This window comes from Pristiophorus japonicus, chromosome 12 (genome assembly GCF_044704955.1).
Source record: "Pristiophorus japonicus isolate sPriJap1 chromosome 12, sPriJap1.hap1, whole genome shotgun sequence".
Lineage (NCBI taxonomy): Eukaryota > Metazoa > Chordata > Chondrichthyes > Pristiophoridae > Pristiophorus > Pristiophorus japonicus.
The window spans coordinates 139,990,727-140,013,638 of NC_091988.1; the positions used below are offsets into that span (position 1 = coordinate 139,990,727).

At 44.1% G+C, this 22,912-nt stretch overlaps 1 protein-coding gene across 3 annotated transcripts in view; it reads right to left on the reverse strand.

Annotated features, from left to right (window-relative positions):
- Positions 1-20,536, reverse strand: part of rtel1 (regulator of telomere elongation helicase 1) — a 158,289-nt gene extending 137,753 nt beyond the window's left edge. For all 3 annotated transcript variants that reach the window (XM_070895979.1, XM_070895976.1, XM_070895977.1), the window contains exons 1-6: positions 20,347-20,536; positions 15,249-15,358; positions 13,667-13,862; positions 4,189-4,282; positions 3,233-3,314; positions 1,350-1,410 (exon numbers count right to left, since the gene is read on the reverse strand). In XM_070895979.1, the coding sequence (XP_070752080.1) occupies positions 1,350-1,410; positions 3,233-3,314; positions 4,189-4,282; positions 13,667-13,862; positions 15,249-15,350 (535 nt within the window). In that variant the 5' untranslated portion in view covers positions 15,351-15,358; positions 20,347-20,536. The remainder of the gene's footprint in view (positions 1-1,349; positions 1,411-3,232; positions 3,315-4,188; positions 4,283-13,666; positions 13,863-15,248; positions 15,359-20,346) is intronic.
- Positions 20,537-22,912: the final 2,376 nt, after the last annotated feature.

Consider the following 22,912-nt stretch of genomic DNA (forward strand, 5'->3'; position numbering starts at 1 on the left):
TCTCAGAACATTCACAAACAAAAGTATTGTGGAAAAAGCTGCTGAGAGCATATTACATTATCAACTGCATCCATTATGCAGCAGTGAGGCTGTTCAGATTTGTCTGCTAAATATAAAGTCAAGACTTAGTCTGATTAATCTATTTTAACTGATGAAACGGCTTGAAAGCGAGAAGAGGCTATGGCTGTAAGATTTAAAGAAGTCAAAATAAATATCTCTGGCTTCTGTAATAGAGGAAGGATTAACCAAATTGAACTATTCCATGAACTCTTTGGAAAAGGAAATTAACTAAAACAGAACCTTAACTAACAGCCTGCCTGTGGCAATTTTCAAATTAAACTGCAGAAATGGCAAGGCAAATCAAATTTGAGGTGACCACAACTGGCAGGGTCACATATAGATTGAATTAATGATGAAAATCTGTAGTTTATTCTACCAATAGCAAAGGGCAGCCTATAACTTATCACTGGAAGCCATGCAATTATGTCTAATTGTGTTACAGCCTTCGCTAGTAATGGACAAAGCTTCAAGTTCATTTATCTTACTAGTTTTAAAGAAAAACATGAAGATAATTTGGCATAAAGGCTTTCGCTATGTGCTAAATTACAGGCAACAACGCACACTTCTGTATCACTCCTCATGTAAAGCAAATACCAAAGCAGCTTACAAGGCAGAAATAAGACAGTGATCACTGAGCAGAAAGGAAGGAGGAAATATGAAAATGTCAGAGGTAGAAATACAGTCAGAGAGAAGGATTCTGAAAGCAGGGAGGGAGATTGCAATGCGGAGGATTTTAGGAAGGACGTTCCAAAGGGCAGGAGCACAGTGGCTGAACGAGCAGTTAGAGGGAACAGGAGTAACCTTGTGCTAGAGGAGTGAAGCCTGTATGCAGGAGGGTATGGCCGATGAGAGTGGAGGAAGGCCACAGAGGGATTTGAAAGCGAGGAGGCCAATTCATTGTGGCACAGGGAGTCTGAGGAGATTTCCAAGGACAGGGATAATCAGAGTGTAGGAGAGGAAGTGTTGTAATTTATAGACTGTGGAGACAAGAGTAAGCGCTAAAGAAACTGAGCCCCTGGGTCATAATAGCATGGACTTGTGTTTCAGCAGCTAGTTCACCGGAGCGAGATGGGGCAACGGTGGTAATGTTATGGAGTTGGGAGAAACCGATCCCGGTAACAGAATCAATATAGGAAATGAAGCTCAGCTCAAAGTTGAACAGCTGCTGAGGTTGCTGCGCCAGACAGCCTGAGGTGGCAGCTCTGAGGGTTAAACCAGATATGAGCACTTTTGTATGAGAATGTACACTGTGCAATCTCACTATTAGAATTCACATATTCAGCTCTCACCTTCAACATTGTTATAGAAGTGGCAAGTGCGTGTGGATGTTTTTGCTCGACACATGTGGACCTGGAAAAAAAAAGTCACGTCTCAAGTACATATATTTTGTGCACGAAAATACGGTCGTATCATTCTCTCGAGCCATGGGAATTAGCAATTTGTTTTTCTTCAAAAAAAAATGAAAATGTCATTAAATTCCCATGATTTTAGTCTCCTTAACCCAGGGCTGTGGAGGTTAATTAGAACACCCAAACAGCTGGCCTGGCTAAAAGCAACTAAGCTAGCACACAGCAGGATACACATTAGCGAACCTCTTGGTCAGTGACCATCAGGGGATCCATACGCTATGCCTTTTAATGTAGCACCACAATTTTAAACAGAAAGGAACAGAGAAAATCCATTAGCTGCATCTAACTGTGCTAGTCTCCACATAAATCGGAATCCTGGTTCTGGCTGATAGTCACTCCTGTTTCCTCTGCGGGAGCACTGGTCGACCAATTCTGAAATTATTCTCTAAGGGCCTCATATAGTACAATATTGTTTTGCAGTACAGATTTTTCTGAAATTGGTTTTGCTAAGAAAAAAGTAATCCCTACTGGCAACAAAAGATTAAAAAGTCTATATCTGAGAGACTGAGTAGCACAGAAAATTAGCACACTACTTTATCATCTTTTGAACCTGGGTTTGAATTCACCCAGTCTGATTGACTGAGTCTGCTCTCTGCTGACTTAAGGGACCTGCATGAAATGAGTATGGGCATTGCCAGCTCTTTGTGGACACAGTGCACAAGACAAAATTATTCTTGAACTGAAATTCTTACTAAGAAACTACAAATGGACAGTGTGGAAAATAAATGCTGCACTGTGCAGTAGGGAATGCTCTTCTCAAATAGGAGTTACAGCACACTGTTGGGCAGAGTAGAGGAGGTTTTACTCCACCTCTGACTTGAGAGTACTTATTTCTGACAGTATGTACCAAGAGTGGAAATGTGTTCCCTTCCTCGATACCAATATCACACACTTTAATAAACAAAATAATAATTTACATTAGTTTAAAATGCCTTACATATTTAACAATTTATGGTGAACAATAGAATTAGCTGTAAGGAGAAGTATTAGGTTACAATAAAAAGAAACACACTAATGGTCGACAGCTAGGGAATGTAGTCAGCTTTCAAAGATGTTTGTAGTGGCAATTCATGCAACTCTATATAAACAGCTAGACTACGCACACTACACAAGGACTGCACTCTCCAGAGAGCAAGGACATTGACCCTCAAGACCTCAAGAGAATTTGCCCAATTTTTAGAACATTTTATGAAAGTCAAAACACACTATTTTGTGCAGGATATTGCAAACCTAAACATTTAAGAAAACTATAATTCCTATAATTTATGATCCCTGTATTTTACCAATAAGAATTTCACGAAGCTTATGGGACTGTTGCTTTTTCAATTAGTCGATTGGCTTTAAAGAATGGTATACAGACAACATGCACTACACAGGAAAATACGTGTTACTTTACTTTGTATGATCACCTATTAATTTTCCATTCTGGTAGTTTTTGGCAATTACCTTCAATTATTTCTGATTCACACCAACGCATTTTAACAAATCCGTTTATTCCAACTTTTCTAAATAATACTTTAAAAATTACTTTATCTTTTTTCTCATCGCTTCTAATTTTGATGTTCTAATGTATTATCACAAATTTGTTGGTTCCTCCTCACAATTTGCAAGTTAAAAGTAGACGAAGAACAAACATGCAAAGAAAAGATGCATAACTAAAGAAGGGAACATAAAATAAATAATTTAAATACAAGTCAGGAAAATGTGACAAATGAAAATATATCAGGAAAAAAAGAAAAGGGCTTTTGTAGATATTTTCTTACCTTTATATGATTGCTTTCCTGTTTCATTACGTCAGGATGGATACAGAGCTGCTCTCTCGATCCAAGAACACAGACCCTCGGTCTACATAGGTAAAGTGAATGAAACAAGAAGTGACAGTGCAATGATTTTGCCATTAATTCCAACTACTGAGTCCGTACTTTCCACCACACAGTATCTTCAAACGTTCATAAACTACAATTCTGAACACTATAAACAGGAATACACGCTGCAGAGTGTGACTGTGCAGCTCCGCAAGGTGAAGTAACACAGGTTCAATCGCCCACACAGTGCCAGATGTCAGCCATCACCACCTTGGCCTCTCTCACAAATTGCAACATGAAAATCAACAGGAAAGAAACAACCAATTAAACCTTGAAGAGTTATAGCATCAACTGCAATGCAAATGGAACGTGTCAGTCCCATATACTCAAAGGAACCGATTTTCTTTAAAAAAAAAAGATTTTAAAAAAAAATTATTACCCTTTACCTGCCCTTAAACTGTCACATGTAGAACAGTTCGCAACAGCCTCCTGCAATAGAAATCAAATACTACAACATAATCTACTAACAGTTTACATTGATCCTTTGAAATGTATCTCTAGCTGGTCAAACCAAAAGTTCAGAGTGTCAGAAGTTTCAGTTCCAGAAAATTCCTAGTTATTTTCAATTAAAAAAAAATACAAATTTAATGAAGGGTATTCTGACATGGCAAGGTTTTGAAAGTGTACAATCGCAATCTCTATACTGCAGATGCTGTGCAAAAAAAAGATATAATTGTCAATTACATAACACTCATTATTAATAATGCAAAGATTGTTTACACTCCATTTTTACACTAGTGTGTTAATAAAAACTAGCCAGTAATATTTCATTCTCTTAAATATAACAGGCACTGCCGAAGTTCACAAAAATGACAGAGAAGATTGGTTGAGTTGCCACAAAAGAGGTACCTCACCTGTATGATGTGCTCCTTAGCTCATTAATAACCTGAGTGAGTTGTGAATGCGTCCTTGAGGCATAAATGATCTTTGGGATATCACTGTAACTTGCTGAATGAAGAAATACAAATAATATTAACTTATCATTGAAAAATAAAAATGAGGCACGAAGGCATGTAAAAATGCAAAATTACATTGAGGTTTAAACACCAGTAAAGAACTGTTAAAACGTCTAAACATGACAGGACAGTAGACAACACGAGGAAGTAGGGTCAGTCATGTATTTTTTCTCCCTTTCTAGTCATGAAATCATTATACGAGCACGGTCATTACACAACACAAGATTGTGCCTTCACTGCAAGTCTGAAAACAAGGACTGTTAATTGCAGTTCTAATATAGAAAAGAAAGACTTACATTTATATAGTGCCTTTCACGATCACTGGATGTCTCAAGGCCAATGAAGTACTTTTTGACTGTAGTCACTGTTGTAATGTGGGAAACGCGGCAGCAAACTTGCACACAGCAAGCTCCCCCAAACAGCAATGTGATAATGACCAGATTATCTGTTTTTGTTATGTTGATTGAGGGATAAACATTGGCCAGGACACTTAGGATAACTCCCCTGCTCTTCTTCAAAATAGTGCAATGGGATCTTTTACGTCCACTTGGGAGAGCAGACGGGGCCTCAGTTTAACGTCTCATCCGAAAGATGGCAGTGCAGCACTCCCTCAGCACTGCCACTGGGGGGGGGGGGGGGGCAGCCTAGATTTATGTGCTCAAGTCCCTGAACAACCTTCGGACTCAGAGGTGAGTGTGCTCCCCACTGAACCACAGCTGACACTGGTGTTAGGTGTCAATAGATTGTGAAATTCTATTGGAAGCGCAAGGATTCACTTACTTGGCTTAAATGCTTGGCTTTGCATAGCAGTAGCACCACTTAATATCAGAAGCATATAATAACAAACTCTGCCAAAGTAGGGAAAATTATATCAGGGGTGATATCATGCTATCTGAATACTTTGCTCAAAATTCAGGGGTAGTTAATAGATTCCTTAGTCCTCCCTTCTCTGAAACCGATGGTAGCCGCCTCAAAGAATTTGGCTTGTGCACTGAACTGCTGACAGAGGCAAAGAATGAAAGAAATAGTTACCCAAGCAGAATTAAGCAGCAAGTACCACCATGTGCTCCTCCAATTCTGGCCTCTTGCGTAGCCCTGATTTTAATCGCTCCACCATTGGCGGCCATACCTTCAGCTCCCGAGAGGACTGAAGCTGTGGCATTCCCTCCCTCTTTGACCCAGCTTTTGGTCATCTGCCCCAATATCTTAGGTGGCTCGGGGTCAAACTTTGTTTGTCAATGCTCCTGTGTGGCGCCTTGGGGTGTTTTACTACATTAAAGGCACTATATAAATACAAATTATCATTTATTACTACTACAAGGCTTGGCTTGCTTTTCCCCCAAATTGTCTTCATGAGTCCACAGAACCTGTTATAAGCTATCCGTGACAATGAATCACCATAGGTACATTCTGACAACAGACAGGACACTTTTCACAATGGCTTTCCAAATTGGGCAGAGGTACTTTTGAGTGACATAACGTACAAAATATATTCAAGAGACTGAAATTCTTTCAAAGATGGAGGCAAAACTAAATGTACAGAAAGTTACAAGACATATGCACATATAAAACTCTCCATCAAAAGAATTTGCACATATTACCAAAAATACATCACATTTAATAATCTAACATCTAAATTCACATCACATCTAAATTCAAATTCATAAACAATTTCCAGACCATATTTTTTTTGTTTTTTTTAATTCCATCCTACAATGTCTGAATATACCATTGTTTCTAAGGACCCATTTAATTTACAGTGGCATGTGGTTTAATCAAAGGTTTGTTGAAATCTTGAGTCAGTCAATTTTGTTAATGTATCATAAACTAGACAATAGTTTTTTTTTTAAATCTCTTTTGCAAATCATAATTTTAGCCATTACAAAGCTGAACGTGAGTATAACCAGATTCTTTAAGTTCTAAATGGCTCAGCACTTTGAACAATGCACAGCATGACTGAATGGCATTCTGTAGATTTGATTCCCCCACTCTACTGAACAACTAATCCCAGCTGCTTTAGTTTGGGGTTATGCCTTGCCTCTGTTGGCAATTTTTATCCAACCAAGAGGAAAAGTCATTTAAGGCCATCAGAGGTCTGCAAAGTTACTCAGCTGAAGGAGGTCTGTGGTCCAATGACATCTGGACATATAATGGAGGGATGTCACATCCTCAAAAAAATTCCAATGAAGCTTATTTAAAGCCAGTTATATTTCATTTTGTATTTTGTTTCCCCCCCTAGTGCTTTAGAAAATCAGGCACAGTTAAAGCTCTGGATTCATTTATGGTCAAAATATGCAACCTTTTTAAAAAAAAATGTCATCCTCAACTTTGACCTCAAAGTGTTTGCATATTAAGGAAGAGTTCTGCAGGCAGCAGTGACCCTTTGGTATCTCATCAAAATGACCATTTTTTGTACACATGCTGGACACAGTGTCAGTCGACTATTTAACCATTAGAGAGTTGAATCCACCTGGCGACTACACAAGCATACTTCTATCTGGTAGCCAACCAGAATCAGGAACCCTGGGCGACCTTTTTCTTTTCAAGCTCAGGGACAGTGGTATTGGCAACACTCATTATTAATGCTCACAATTCACACACAAAATGCATCTATTTTCAAAACCCCACCAGCAACATTTTGTTTTTCAACTCCCATCTCTGCTTCGGAGCTACCTCAAGACATCTTCTGAGAAGTCAGGTTTGCCTGCAACAGCTGTGAGTGCTGGTCATGCTGACTCATTGCTGATTATGTATTACACATTGTGGTATATTTACTCAATGAGCTCATCAAGGTGGGGATGTTAATAACATTTTGAAGGAGTTTCCCTGGCTTGCCCTGAAACAAGATTAATGCAGAGGCAGTGGTGGCGTCACTGCAACTGGTGTCAATGCATCAGGACCAGGAAGGGGAAAAAAGAGTCAGGATGCCAATCCTCAGCCCCATATTTCCTATTGAAAAGTACACATTTGTGGACACCAGGTTAGGACAGAACAGGCATAAGAACATAAGAAATAGGAGCAGGAGTAGGCCATACGGCCCCTCAAGCCTGCTCTGCCATTTAATACGATCATGGCTGATCCGATCATGCACTCGGGTCCACTTCCCTGCCCACTCTCCATAACCCCTTATTTCCTTATCGGTTAAGAAACTGTCTATCTCCTTCTTAAATTTATTCAATGTCCCAGCTTCCACAGCTCTCCGAGGCAGCGAATTCTACAGATTTACAACTCTGAGAAGAAATTCCTCCTCATTTCAGTTTTAAATGGGCGGCCCCTTATTCTAGTCTCCTCTATCAGGGTAAACATCCTCTCTGCATCCACCTTGTCAAGCCCCCTCATAATCTTATACGTTTCGATAAAATGGTCATGTATTTAACCATCTTGCAATGACATAGTCATGTAACTGTATCTCATGTACACTATACCTGTACCATAGAAATGCACACCCTGACCACAGGGGGTGAACTTGCGGGAGACACTCCTCACCTGGGTTTCCAGGTATAAAAGGGGAGGTCCCACCCAGGGTCAGCACTCCTTGGTCCTGGCAATAAAGGTGAAGGTCAGAGTGACCGTGTCTGACATATCCATGCCTCGTGTGAGTTTGTAGTAAGGTGCAGGGACACTACATTTGGCGACAAGAAACGGGAATCACCGAACCACGAGGATAACCACCGGTGGCACAGAGGAACGTTACTGTGCGGGTGAGGACTGGGACGACTTCGTGGAAAGACTCCAGCAGAGCTTTGTCACAAAGGACTGGTTGGAAGAGACAGCGGCTGACAAGCGGAGGGCGCATCTACAGATCAGATGCGGACCACAGACGTATGCGCTGATGAAAGACCTGCTCGCACCCCAAAAGCCAGCGGACAAGTCCTTTGAAGAGCTCAGCCAGCTGATCAGTGAGCATTTCAAGCCGGCGAGTAACGTACACATGGCCCGGCACCGGTTCTACTCTCAGCGGCGTCGGGAGGGACAAAGCATCTCTGACTTCGTGGCGGGACTGCGGCGCCTGGCCAGTCTCCAAGTTCTCCAATGCCTGCAGGGGGGAGATGTTAAGGGACTTTTTCATCGAGGGCATTAATCATGCCGGCATTTTCAGGAAGCTCATAAAGACTAAGGACTTGACTTGAGAAGGGGCTGCATTGATAGCTCAGACCTTTATTGCATGGGAAGAGGAGACCAAGCTAATTTACACGTGCAGCCCTGGTCCAAATGTGGCAACAGACCAGGAGTAACATGGTGAACGCGGCTCGGGACCCCGCAGGCAGGCAAGGGCATATCGAAACCGCCCAGGCAGCAACAGGCTCCAGGGTGGGCCTGCAACAAGGACAATGGAAAGGGGATCGGCAATTCACGCCATCTCGAGGAACAATGAGTCCTGCGCTGGGACCATTAACACCCACCATCAGAGTGCTTAGAAACAGCCAAATGGGCAATCAGAGAGGAATGCCTGGTAATAGTCCTTTTGTTAACAGCAATCTCAATCTCACTAATGCTGGAGGTGCGGGGGTAGACACACTGCGAGAAGCTGCAGGTTCCAGCAATATACCTGCAGGATTTGTAAAGTCAGTGGACACTTGGCCAGGATGTGCAAAAAGGCAGTAGCGAGGCTAACCTGCGAGACAGAGGAATCAGACGAGGGGTCTGCAATGCAGGATGAGGACTGGGGTAAAGCTATAGATGCTGAAGTTCAGCGGGTTCATGTGGCTGACGTCCACAGCTCATACACTAAAACGCCACCCATGATGAAGAAAGTCTTACTGAATGGCATGGAGCTGGATACGGGAGCTAGCCAGTCACTCATGAGCGCCCAACAATTTGAGAGACTATGGCCACACAGGACTAGCAGGCCCTAACTGGAATGCATTGAGACGCAGCTACGGACGTACACCAAAGAGATCATCCCAGTGCTGGGCAGTGCAAACTTGGTAGTAACACATAATGGATTACAGAACCGGCTGCCACTCTGGATCGTTCCGGGAAACGGCCCCGCGCTTTTGGGGAGGAGTTGGCTAGCTGAGATAAATTGGAAATGGGGGGATGTGCACGCCATTTCACCCATGGAGCGAAGTTCATGCTCACAGGTCCTGCAAAAATTGGGTCACTGTTTCAACCTGGTATCGGAACGTTCAAGGGCACTAAAGTAGTGATACGCATCACTCCGAACGCCAGACCAGTGCACCACAAAGCCAGAGCAGTGCCGCATGTGATGCGTGAAAAAATTGAATGTGAACTGGACAGGCTGCTCGGAGAGGGCATAATTTCAGCTGTTGAATTCATCGACTGGGCAAGTCCCATCGTTCCCGTCCTCAAAGCAGATGGCTCGGTTAGGATTTGTGGCAACTACAAAGCCACCATCAACCGAGTATCGCTGCAAGACCAATACCCGCTTCCGAAAGCGGAGGACCTTTTTGCCATGCTGGCAGGTGGCAAGCTGTTCACGAAGTTGGACCTCACTTCGGCCTACATGACTCAGGAACTGGCTAAAGAATCCAAGCTTCTGACCACCATCACGACGCACAAGGGATTATTTGTCTACAACAGGTGCCCGTTTGGCATTCGTTCGGCAGCAGCCATCTTTCAGAGAAACATGGAAAGCTTGCTCAAATCCATTCCTGGAACGATCGTATTCCAAGACGACATTCTCATAACGGGTCGTGACACCGAAGGACACCTCCACAACCTGGAGGAGGTGCTACGCCGATTGGATCGGGTAGGCTTGCGGCTGAAAAAGGCCAAGTATGTGTTTTTGGCCCCAGAGGTCGAGTTCCTGGGCAAGAGGGTTGCCGCAGAGGGGATCCGGCCCACTGAATCAAAAATGGAGGCGATCCGCCGGGCACCCAGGCCCGGCAACACGGAGTTGCGATCATTCCTGGGACTTTTGAACTATTTTGGGAACTTTCTGCCGAACTTAAGCACATTGTTAGAGCCGTTACACATGCTCCTGCGTAAAGGTTGTGAATGGTTTTGGGGGGACTGTCAAGAATGGGCTTTCAATAAGGTGAGGAACCTGCTGTGTTCCAACAAACTGTTGACTTTGTATGACCCTTGTAAAAAACTGGTTTTAACATGCGATGCGTCATCCTACGGGGTTGGGTGCGTGTTGTAGCAGGGTAACGATGACGGCCGACTCCAACCGGTGGCTTACGCCTCCGGGTCGCTCTCCCAGGCAGAGCGTGGATACAGCATGGTCGAGAAGGAAGCACTCGCTTGTGTTTACGGTGTGAAAAAGATGCACCAGTACCTTTTTGGTAGACAGTTCGAGCTAGAGACGGACCACAAGCCATTAACATCCTTGTTGTCCGACAGCAAGGCTGTCAACGCCAATGCATCAGCTCGCATATAGCGCTGGGCCCTCACGCTGGCTGCGTATGACTACACCATACGGCACCGGCCAGCCACCGAAAATTACGTTAAAGCGCTCAGCAGGCTCCCACTGGCCACCACTGAGGGGGCATCGGAGGAGAGCGCCGGGATGGTCATGGCCGTTGAGGCTTTTGACACTGCGGGCTCCCCGATCACAGCCCGCCAGATCAAACTCTAGACCAACAGGGACCCCTTCCTATCCATGATAAAGAAATGTGCCCTGACTGGGGATTGGGCGCCCGCACACAGGGCACGCCCCGAGGAAGTCAGACCGTTTGAGACGGATGGATGAGCTCTCCATCCAAGCCGACTGCCTGTTATGGGGCAGCCGGGTAGTCATGCCCCAGAAAGGAAGGGAAGCGTTCATCAGGGAACTCCACAGCGAGCACCCTGGCATCGTGTTAATGAAGGCCATTGCCCGGTCATGTGTATGGTGGCCAGGGATTGACTCAGACCTGGAACACTGGGTTCGCAGGTGCACGACATGTGCCAAGCTGAACAATGCCCCCAGGGAGGCCTCACTCAGCCGGTGGCCCTGGCCCATCAGGCCATGGTCACGTATTCACGTAGCTTATGCGGGCCCGTTAATGGGGAAAATGTTCCTGATTGTTGTCGATGCATACTTGAAGTGGATCGAGTGCATCATTTTGAACTCGTGCACGACATCCATCACCGTGGAGAGTCTGCGTACGGTTTTCGCGACCCATGGCTTGCTGGACATCCTGGTCAGCAACAATGGCCCGTGTTTCACCAGCCATGAATTCCAGTTTATGTTGGGCAATGGTATCAAGCACGTCCGGACAGCCGCGTTCAAGCCAGCTTACAATGGCCAGGCGGAACGGGCGGTCCAAGTCATAAAACAGGGCATGCTACGCATCCAAGGACCCTCCCTTCAGTACCGCCTATCGATCCTCCTGCTGGCCTACAGGTCCCGCCCGCACTCATTCACGGGAGTCCCGCCAGCAGAATTCCTCATGAAACGCACGTTCAAGACTCTGCTGTCCCTCATTCACCTAGCCCTGGCAGACATTGTTGAGGGCAAGCGCCAGTCCCAAACCGAGCTCCATGATCGAAACGCAAGGGGGAGGTGTATAGAAATAGATGACCCGGTATTTGTTCTTAACCATGCTTTGGGACCCAAGTGGCTTGAGGGCACCATAATTGGCAAAGAAGGAAATAGAGTCACAGTGGTCCAACTAAACAATGGGCAGATATGCCGCAAACACTTGGACCAAGTAAAGAAAAGGTTCATCATGGACATGGAGGAACCTGAAGAAGAGCATGAGATGGCACCCACACCATTGCCAGCGGACGAGCAACAAAGACAGCCCTCAGCATGCACAGTCCCTGCGGCCAGGCCGGAATCACCTCAAGTGACAGAGACACGTGCCGAGGCTCAGCCACCAGAGCCACAACTGCGGCGCTCCACGAGAGCGCGTCGACCACCTGACAGACTTAACCTCTGAAACAAAAAGACTTAAGGGGGGGCGGTGATGTCATGTATTTAACCATCTTGCAATGACATAGTCATGTAACTGTAACTCATGTACACTGTACCTGTACCATAAAAATGCACACCCTGACCACAGGGGGTGAACCTGCGGGAGACACTCTTTCACTTGGGTTTCCAGGTATAAAAGGGGAGGTCCCACCCAGGGTCAGCACTCCTTGGTCCTGGCAATAAAGGTGAAGGTCACAGAGTGACTGTGTCTGATATATCCATGCCTCATGTGAGTTTGTAGTAAGGTGCAGGGACACTACAAAAATCATCTCTCATTCTTCAGAATTCCAAGGAGTAGAGGCCCAACCTACTCAACCTTTCCTCATAAGTCAACCCCCTCATCTCCAGAATCAACCTAGTGAACCTTCTCTGAACTGCCTCCAAAGCAAGTATATCCTTTCGTAAATATGGAAACCAAAACTGTACGCAGTATTCCAGGTGTGGCCTCACCAATACCCTGTATAACTGTAACAAGACTTCCCTGCTTTTACACTCCATCCCCTTTGCAATAAAAGTCAAGATTCCATTGACCTTCCTGATCACTTGCTGTACCTGCATACTAACCTTTTGTGTTTCATGCACAAGTACCCCCAGGTCCCACTGTACTGCAGCACTTTGCAATCTTTCTCCATTAAAATAATAATTTGCTCCTTGACTTTTTTCAGCCAAACCTCACACTTCCAACATTATACTCCATCTGCCAAATTTTTGCCCACTTAGCCTGTCTATGTCCTTTTGCAGATTTTGTGTGTCTTCCTCACACATTGCTTTTCCTCCCATCTTTGTATCGTCAGCAAGCTTGGCTACGTTACACTCGGTCCCTTCTTCCAAATCGTTAATATAGATTGTAAATAGTTGGGGTCCCAGCACTGATCCCTGCGGCACCCCACTAGTTACTGATTGCCAACCCAAGAATGAAACATTTATCCCGACTCTGTTTTCTGTTAGTTAGCCAGTCCTCTATCCATGCTAATATATTACCCCCAACACCGTGAACCTTTATCTTGTGCAGTAACCTTTTAAGTGGCACCTTGTCAAATGCCTTCTGGAAGTCCAAATACACATCCACTGATTCCCCTTTATCCACCCTGTTCGTTACATCCTCAAAGAATTCCAGCAAATTTGTCAAACATGACTTACCCTTCATAAATCCATGCTGACTCTGCCTGACCGAATTATGCTTTTCCAAATGTCCTGCTACTGCTTCTTTAATAATGGACTCCAACATTTTCCCAACAGATGTTAGGCTAACTGGTCTATAGTTTCCTGCTTTTTGTCTGCCTTTTTTTAAAATAGGGGTGTTACATTTGCAGTTTTCCAATTTGGTGAGATCTCCCAGAAGGCTTACCTATGATGCAGCCCATTGACACACAACTGCCCAACACTCACTCACTCGGATGAGAAACCAAAGGAATGCCAGTGCCTGTATAACTGAACCCCAGCATGAATCATTGCCATCAGGAAGAAAACTAACTGATGGGAAGAAAACATGATGAAAGCTGAGCTTACCTGAATCAGCATCTACAGATGCACCGCCCCATGAAGATAGAGACCTGCCGTCAAAAAGCTCCTCCCCATTCAACTGCTGGCCGATTTTTTTTGCTGAAACGCTGTCTTTAAAATGCTGAGTCCAGGCCAGGGAAGCACACAAAAGACAAAGTGTTTTCCCTGTGCCAGTAGGGCTTTCCAGAACCCCATTTACTTTCTGCAAAACAAGAACAGAATGTGCCATAAAATAAACTATCCTTTTGTAGTACACTACTCCTCCAACAGAAGAGGCATCTCAAGTCAGTCTTCCCTGAATAGACGCAGAGAGGGCAACACCAAGTTCTGAAAAACAGAAATTTATGGAGCAGAAAGGTTTGAAAAATAGATGGACCAATAAACCTTCATACATTCTGGTCAGCTTTTTGAATGGAACATGGAGGGAGATTTCTGCTCTTTACTGTTTACAGCAAAATTGGAAAAAGTTGCATAAAGAACAGCTTTACAATTTCAATATATTAAACAGAAATGTTGCCCCATAATTCATATTTCACATCTGGCCAAGTCCTATTGCTTTAGAATATACAAACAGCAATATCAGCCAGTACACTGTTGCCCGACAAAAATTGCTGACTAGCCACAGGAGTGACGATGGCGACACCGTTTTTGCCACATGCACTAATTTTAGTAGAAAATGCCAGGAGAGTGTACTTCACGTGTATATTTACTTACCAAATATCTACCACTGTTCAGTGCAAAACTTCGCAGTCTATGGCCTGGATTTTGAACGGTGAGGCTATCAGCACTCACCGTTATTGAGTAAATCGGACAGCAGTCTTCTGCTGGCTTGGAGAGATTATTCCGATTGGTCGAGCAGACTACGATCACATAGTACTAATTAAGAATAGTTTTGTATTGTGGACTTGCACCCACCAGGAATTGGACTTTATAAACAAGACCATCATATTTCAGCCAATTACAGAGTTGGCTGATCCAAAGAGAGTGGGTAATACAATTAGCACCAACGCCATGAGGTAGAGAAGATGTGTGGTGAGGGGGGCGGTGGTGGAAATTAGGATTCCTGCAACTGATTACTTTCAGTGACACCTGCTGTATGTGGCAATCAGTTAAGAATAAGTTTACAGTCAGAGCCAACCAACACTTCATCTAGACTCACATGAAGGATGGTTACTCGAACGCCACTGCATGCAAAATGGATGTTTACTGCACAAGGTCATGGAAACCTGAACACAATCTCGCTGAAAAGGACTAGAAATATCAGACATATTGCAATGAAAACATTAAAATTATTTTACACAGCAGTTCCTTACTATAACATTAGAGTAATGCAGTTTGCTGTGCATTGATTGCACTTTACTATCGTAAAAACATTATTAACCATTGCTAGCAATTTTTACATTCATTTTATCATGTTTATGACTTGGAGTGCTGCGAGGACTGTTAATACTGCATACTGCAGTAGATTCTTGGTTTCATTGAATTAATTAACAACAACTTGGTTTGCTGCAACAGTAGCAACCTTTTTTTGAAATGCCACAGGAAAACAGTGAAAATAAAGTTGCATACATTATACATAGCACATTACCTTTTGTAGACATTCTATCACCTTAGACATATAATCCTCTTGGCATTTATAAGGGATGTAAGGAAAATCTATAGTAATCCCAGCAATCTGTACTTTGGGCATCTTGATCTCTAACAGAGAAAAAAAATGAAAAGAAATGAAAAGCAATGCAGTTAAAAGAAAATTTGGTGAGGTTAACATCTGTCAGCTTTCCAAAATTTACAGTTTGATAATCACATTGAAGTCTTTCCTGCTTTATAAACAAATCATTACTCGTTTGCCCTTCTGGCACGTGAACTAAAACAAAGGAGAAACGTTATGATAAGACTTGAAGCCCCCCAAAAAATACAGCACGTGAAATAAAATACAATATACAATGCTGCTCCTCTTCATTTCTACAGAACTCTGTTGCAATTCATGACATCTACACTCATCCATTTTATACATGATTAAGTATCTCTTTCACTGAAAATGTCTTTAACCTTGAATGCATTTCAAAACATGTAAATGTGTACAATATTTGAGATTCTCGCTACTATCCTTTAGAAAACCATCCCAGCTATATGTTTTATAATATTCTTGCTCTCTAGATATCTTGTAATCTCAGTTTTTTTGCAACGATTCTAGTATCTTTCCTACTACAGACATTCATTTATAGCTTTCTGGATTAATTTCCTAGCTTTTTGAAATTTTACTTATCGATCGGAGTGCCTCTGCCATCTCTTCCCTAGCTTCTTTTAACGTATTCACGGATACAATTCATCCACACCTGGGGTTTTATCCTCAAGTTTGGTTACCTTGCCGCTTTTCTTTCTATCTTAACTGTTGTAATATTGCTTTTGCTTCCTTCTAGTTAGTATTTCCTCTTTGTTGCCCTTTTCAAATAAAACTGAGGCAAAGTATCTATTCAGTATCTCTCGTCATTCCAGTATCATTTCCTGCAAGTTTATTTTGCCCATCTGTTAATGGCTCTATCACTATCTTAATTCTCCTTTTGTTAATGATATGCCTACAGGATACCTTTTTCATATGGTTTAATATTTTCAATAAATATGTCTTCTATGCCTTCCTGAGTATCTTTTTTTAACCTCTTTCCTAAGCTTATCATATTCTCTTTTGTCATTCTCTCCTTTGTTTATGAACTTTGCATATGCCAGTTTAGCTCCAAATTTATTCTCTCATAGTTGGCTTTCCTTCTAATCTTTACTTTGGTCTTTGTTTTATCTATATCTTTCTCAATTATTATCTTCAACCAGATTATATCGCGATCACTACTCCCTATTTATTGCATATATAGTTCTAAGTCACTGGTGTTATAATTTGGGGGCACTTCAAATACCAGTTTTCATGCCCAGTGCGAAGGCTTGCTTCGAAGTACAAACTCATCCACACTCTCAGCCAAAACACGACACTATGCATAATCAGTAACGGGGCATGGAGTAAACAATGTACACAACAGAAATGTTAGGGATGGTCATTATAAGTTCCTGATTTCTCTGAATCTTAAGACAAGTAATAACAGGTTTATGAATCAGACTTATTAAGAGGTAACATTAAACAGAAGCAAAACCAAATACATCAACAATTTCTACTTATATAGCACCTTTAATGTAGTGAAGCATCCTAAGGCGCTTCACAGGAGTATTATGAGACAAAAAATTTGACATCGAGCCACATAAAGAAAAATTAGGTCAGAGATAGGTTTTCGGGAGCGTCTTGAAGGAGGAGAGTTACAGAGGCAGAAAGGTTTAGGGAGGGAGTTCCAGAGCTTAGGGTCTAGGCAACAGAAAGTATGGCCACCGATGGTTGAGCGATTAAAATCAGGGATGCTCAAGAGGGCAGAATTAGAGGAGCGCAGACACCTCGAGGGGTTGTGCGGCTGAAGGAGATTACAGAGATAGGAAGGGGCGAGGCCATGGAAGGATTTCAAAACAAGGATGAAAATTTGGAAATCAAGATGTTGCTTAACCGGGAATCAATGCAGTTAAGCGAGCACAGGGGTAATGGGTGAGCGGGACATGGTGCGAGTTAGGACATGGGCAGCCGAGTTTTGGATCACCTCTGGTTTACGTTGGGTAGAACGTGGGAGGGCAGCCAGGAGTGCGTTGGAATAGTTAACAAAGGCATGGATGAGGGCTTCAGCAGCGGATGAGCTGACGCAAGGGCTGAGATGGGTGATATTACGGGAGGTGGAAATAGGCGGTCTTAGTTACTATGCGGATATGTGGTCGAAAGCACATTTCAGGATCAAATATGACATCAAGGTTGCTAATAGTGTGGTTCATCCTCAGACAATAGTTGGGGAAAGGGATGGAGTCAGTGGCTAGGGAACAGAGTTTGTAGTGGGGACCAAAAATAATGACTTTGGTCTTCCCAACATTCAATTGGAGAAAATTTCTGCTCATCCACAACTGGATGTTGGACAAGCAGTCTGACAACTTAAGAGACCGTGGAGGGGTCTACAGAAGGGGTAGTGAGGTAGAGCTGGGCGTCATCAGCGTACATGTAGTAACCGACACTGTGTTTTAGATAAGAATGGAACCAGGCGATTGCAGTCCCACCCAGCTGAATGTTGGAGAAGGATAGAGTGGTGAGCCGTGTCAAAGGCTGCAGACAAGTCAAGAAGGACGAGGAGGGATAGTTTGCCTTTGTCACAGTCACAAAGGAAGACATTTGTGACTTTGATGAGACCCGTTTCGGTACTGTGACAGGCGCGGAAACCGGATTGGAGGGATTCTAACATGGAATTGCAGGAAAGATGGGCATGGATTTGGGAGGCAACACGTTCAAGGACTTGAGAGGAAAGGGAGGTTGGAGATGGGGCAGTAGTTGCAAGGATGGAGGGGTCGAGCACTGGTTCTTTGAGGAGTGGGCAATTACAGCAAATTTGAGGGAGAGGGGGACAACACCCGAGGAGAACCGTTAACATTGTCAGCTAACGTGGGAGCCAGAAAAGGAAGTTAGGTGGTCAGCAGTTTGGTGGAAATAGAGTAAATGGAGCAGGAAGTGGGTCTGATGGACAGGATCAGCTTGAAGAGGTCATGAGGGGAGATCGGAGAGGAACTGGAGAAAGATGCGAGGTCAGGGCTAGGGCAGGGGGGATACTTTGAAGAAGTTTGGCCCAGTGGGCTAGAGGAAGGAAGGGAAGAGGCGGCCGAACGGATAGTCTCAATCTTAAGAGACAAAGATGTACATGAGCTCCTCGCACTTATTGTGGGAGGTGAAGGTGGAGACTGGGGAGAGGGGTTTAAAAACACAGTAAACTTTACTAAATTACAACACTTTACTTAGCTCAAAATCCTCATTTCAAAATAATACGCTCTTGAGGTTCTGGTCTCTTAGTATTGCACTTAGTCTTTCGATCAATGTCCATGATGCAAAGTTTTATATATTAAAATCAAACAGTCACAGAATATTCCACTCGCCCCAGTTTAGTAGCTGACTAACAAAGCAGAGATGCACTGAAGAACTTTGATATGAGCAACAATCATAACCCCTCTTTGAAATCCAACCAAAGATTAAAAAAGAGACATTGCACAATTAAATAAAGCTGTCAATCACAAGTAAGTTTCAAAGGAACACAAATAGCTTGACAAATGTCATTGATTTAATGTTTACATCTGTGAAGCAAAACAACTCTCCTACAGTGATGGCTAGCTTACCAGGGTCGGAGGCTAGCATCTCTTCTTCAGAACATGAGTGTGATAGAACTGGGTGTCGGGAAAACTGAGACAAGGACTGGAGCTCAGGGTGGAGTAGGATACTGGGGAATGGGGGCGTGGGTGAGAGATTGGGGGATGAGAGTGGGAGCTGATGATTGGAGGAGATTGGGGTTCAGTTGAGAGAGACAGAGACTGGAGATTGCAGTATTTCCTGAAGAGCCAGGAGCAGCAGTAACGAGGCGAGTGGAAGAGGCACTGAGAAAGAGGACCAACCAGTAAGGGGGTGAATGTCAAACACTGCTCGATGTCCAATCTTTTCGGTGGTTCAGGTCAGTCTGTGTTGGTATGCTTTTTCATGTTAACTCCAAGTACAGATTGGTTCTGACTGAGACTCCCAGTCAGAGTTGTTACCTTCACAAAATCAAGGAGATAGAGAGATGGTGTCTGTTAAAGTAGCCTGACGGCACCTCGTGCAGTGCAGGGGGATTCTGGCTGCAGTTACACTGTGAATATCTGGTGGTTATAAGACTACTACTAATTACAGGTAGATATCAGGGTGTTACACCTATTACTACCAGTTACATACAGACTGGGGTGTTAACCAATATTTATCTGGTAGTAATAGATGTATCAGGGAAATGTGAGCACTACTATTAGTTATCAGTGCAATTTCAGTGAGTTACTATTAGTTGCTGGCAGAATCAAAGTTCCTCCCCCACAAATCCCACCCACACCTTCGGTTTCCTTTTTCACCTGTCGTGGGTGACCTCCTGGTTCTTGGAATATTTGTCACAACCGCTGCTCGCAAGGTACCTCGAGCAAAGACCCAACCATAATAAGTTAAATACTGTACATTTGTCGGTATTGTGTGGTCAGAACATCACATGATCAAATCACCAGGAATGCTTCCAGCCAGAGCTGGTAACCCTAGTACCACGTAAACAGGGCAGTAGGTGACAAAATGCTGTTTTCAGGTAGCTAAAATTGGCCTGTAGTAGTTCTTGCGCATCAACCGCACTCTGTACCTTGAATTAACACACTCTTACACTTCAGCAGCAGAATAAGGTTTCTCTCCTTAATAAAACAACACAAACCCTGACTGAGATCAGGTCAATGAGATTCACTAGCCCCACAATAAATGCAGCAGGGCAGAGAGATGGTTCTGGGTAGAACTGGAGGTGGTTCAAGTGCAGAATGGTCCTAATGATTAGTCTTTTTGTATTTAGAAATGTAAATGATCCAATTATTTGAATCAGGCAACATAAATGACTCAACAAAACTGGAACTTGTGATTGTAAGTGATCAGATAATTGCAATTAAGCAGAAGTAGACTTTAAGCACAGTGAAGATGTGCTGCGGAACTGAGAATGTTGTGGAGAGAAGGTGTTCTGATCATAGTTTAAAACCAACATGCGTTCCCCCAGTGACCCGGCAAAATGCTCCTTCAGACTACTCACAGGCCCCAAGGGCAAGGTGATGGACAGCCCGAGTCAGAGCCGGGCCCAGCGGGCACCGACCCGCCGCTCAGTCCCAGGCTGCGCGGCCCAGCTCACGAGCGACGCGGGGACGCTCCGAGCTCCGCTTGACGCCTATCGGCTGCGACCTTCTCCCCCAGGCGCCCCTCACACCGCCGCTGCTTCACATTTGGCGCCACTCGCCTGGCCGCGAGGGCTGGGCTGTGGGGGCGGGGCCGGGACTGCTTGTCCAATCAGCACCCGCCGCCCTGCTCACGTGCTCGGCTCCTGGCTTAGTGAGCCCAACATTTCCAACAGACTGAACCCCAGAAGACCCACTGCACTTTGCAAATCAATTCTTTTGCCCCACTCCAAATAGGAGCAGACAGTCTGTTTTTATTATAGGAGCAGAAAGGGACAATTAATTTTCAAACATTGCTGCTTTACAATGATGGGGTAAAATCCTTTTAAATTAGGGTGACCATATTTTCTAAACCGGGTTGGGGGTAATATACCAGCATGGATAGAGGATTGGTTAATTAACAGAAAACAGAGTCGGGATAAATGTGTCATTTTCCGGTTGGCAATCACTGACTAGTGAGGTACCGCAGGGAACGGTGCCGGGGCCTCAACTATTTACAATCAATATTAATGACTTGGACGAAGGGACCGAGTGTAATGTAGCCAAATTTGCTGATGATACAAAGATGGGTGGGAAAGCAAATTCTGAGGAGGACACAAAAAATCTGCAAAGGAATATAGACAGGCTAATTGAGTGGGCAAAGATTTGGCAGATGGAGTATAATGTGGGAAAATGTGAGGTTATCCACTTTGGCAGAAATAATAGAAAAGCAAATTATAATTTAAATGCAGAAAAATTGCAAAATGCTGCAGTACAGAGAGACCTGGGGGTACTTGTGCATGAAACACAAAAAGTTAGTATGCAGGTACAGCAAGTAATCAGGAAGGCAAATGGAATGTTGGTCTTTATTGCAAGGGGGGATAGAGTATAAAAGCAGAGAAATCCTGCTACAATTGTATAGGGTATTGGTGAGGCCACACCTGCAGTACTGCATACTGTTTTGGTCTCCGTATTTAAGGAAGGATATACTTGCATTAGAAGCTGTTCAGAGAAGATTCACGAGGTTGATTTCGGAGATGAGGGAGTTGACTTATGAGGATAGGTTGAGCAGGTTGGGCCTATACACATTGGGGTTCAGAAGAATGAGAGGTGATCGTATTGAAACTTATAAGATAATGAGGGGGCTCGATAAAAGTGGATGCAGAAAGGATATTTCCACTCAAAGGGGAAAATAAAACTAGGGGACATAGTCTTAGAATAAGGGGTTGCCCATTTAAAACTGAGATGAGGAGGAATTTCTTCTCTCGGAAGGTTGTAAATCTATGGAATTCTCTGCCCCAGAGAGCTGTGGAGGCTAGGTCATTGAATATATTTAAGGGTGGAGATAGACAGATTTTTGAGCGATAAGGGAATAACTAGTTATGGGGAGCGGGCAGGGAAGTGGAGCTGAGTCCATGATAAGATCAGCCACGACATACTACTGCAGGGAGTAGCGCGTGCTGCTGCAGGAGGGCGACGGCTGACTGCAGTGCGGGCAGGTACAGCAGGAGCGGCGAAGGAGCGACAAGAGTCTGTAGATGGAAGTGACCGGGACCCAGGAGAGGCGTGAGTTTGGGGCTCAGAAGAGGCAAGGGCCCAGGGGCAGCACAGGCCAGCCCACATTGCGATAGGTCCGTGCAGCAGAGCTGGTCTTCAGTTGTCTTGGGTAATCCTTGCCACTGGACCAAGACCTGGCTCTGTCAAACCCGTGCGGTGGCTGGTGTGCAACGGCCACCACACGTTAAAAAAATCCACGCACAGGCATCTTCCACCATTCAAGATGTAGTTCGGGATCTGGAATATTAGGTCCTTCATTGAAACACCTGTGAACTCATCCTTTTTTGGCGTGGAACCAAGTCATCCTCATTTCGAGGGACTGCCTATGATGATGATAAGATCAGCCATGATCGCATTGAATGGCGGAACAGGCTCGAGGGGCTAAATGGCCTATTCCTGCTCCTATTTCTTATGTTCTTATGAATCCGGACACACAAGGTGGGAGCACAGCAAAGTAGCCAAGACGCGAAATGTAGGTTGCGCAGCGAAACGAGGCAACATTTTTTTTAGCAGCTTACGTTTTAACGAATGCAAAAAAAAGTGCATATAATTAATTCATCATTCATAGGCAGTCCCTCGAAATCGAGGAAGACTTGCTTCTACTCTAAAAGTAACCTCTCAGGTGACTGTACAGTCCAATATGGGAATTACAGTCTCTGTCACAGGTGGGACAGACAGTGGTTGAAAGAAAGGGTGGGTGGGGAGTCTGGTTTGCCACACGCTCCTTCCGCTGCCTGCACTTGGTTTCTGCATGCTCTCGGCGACAAGACTCGAGGTGCTCAGTGCCCTCCCGAATGCTCTTCCTCCACTTTGGGCGGTCTTTGGCCAGGAACTCTCAGGTGGGGATGTTGCACTTTATCAAGGAGGCTTTGAGGGTGTCCTTGAATCGTT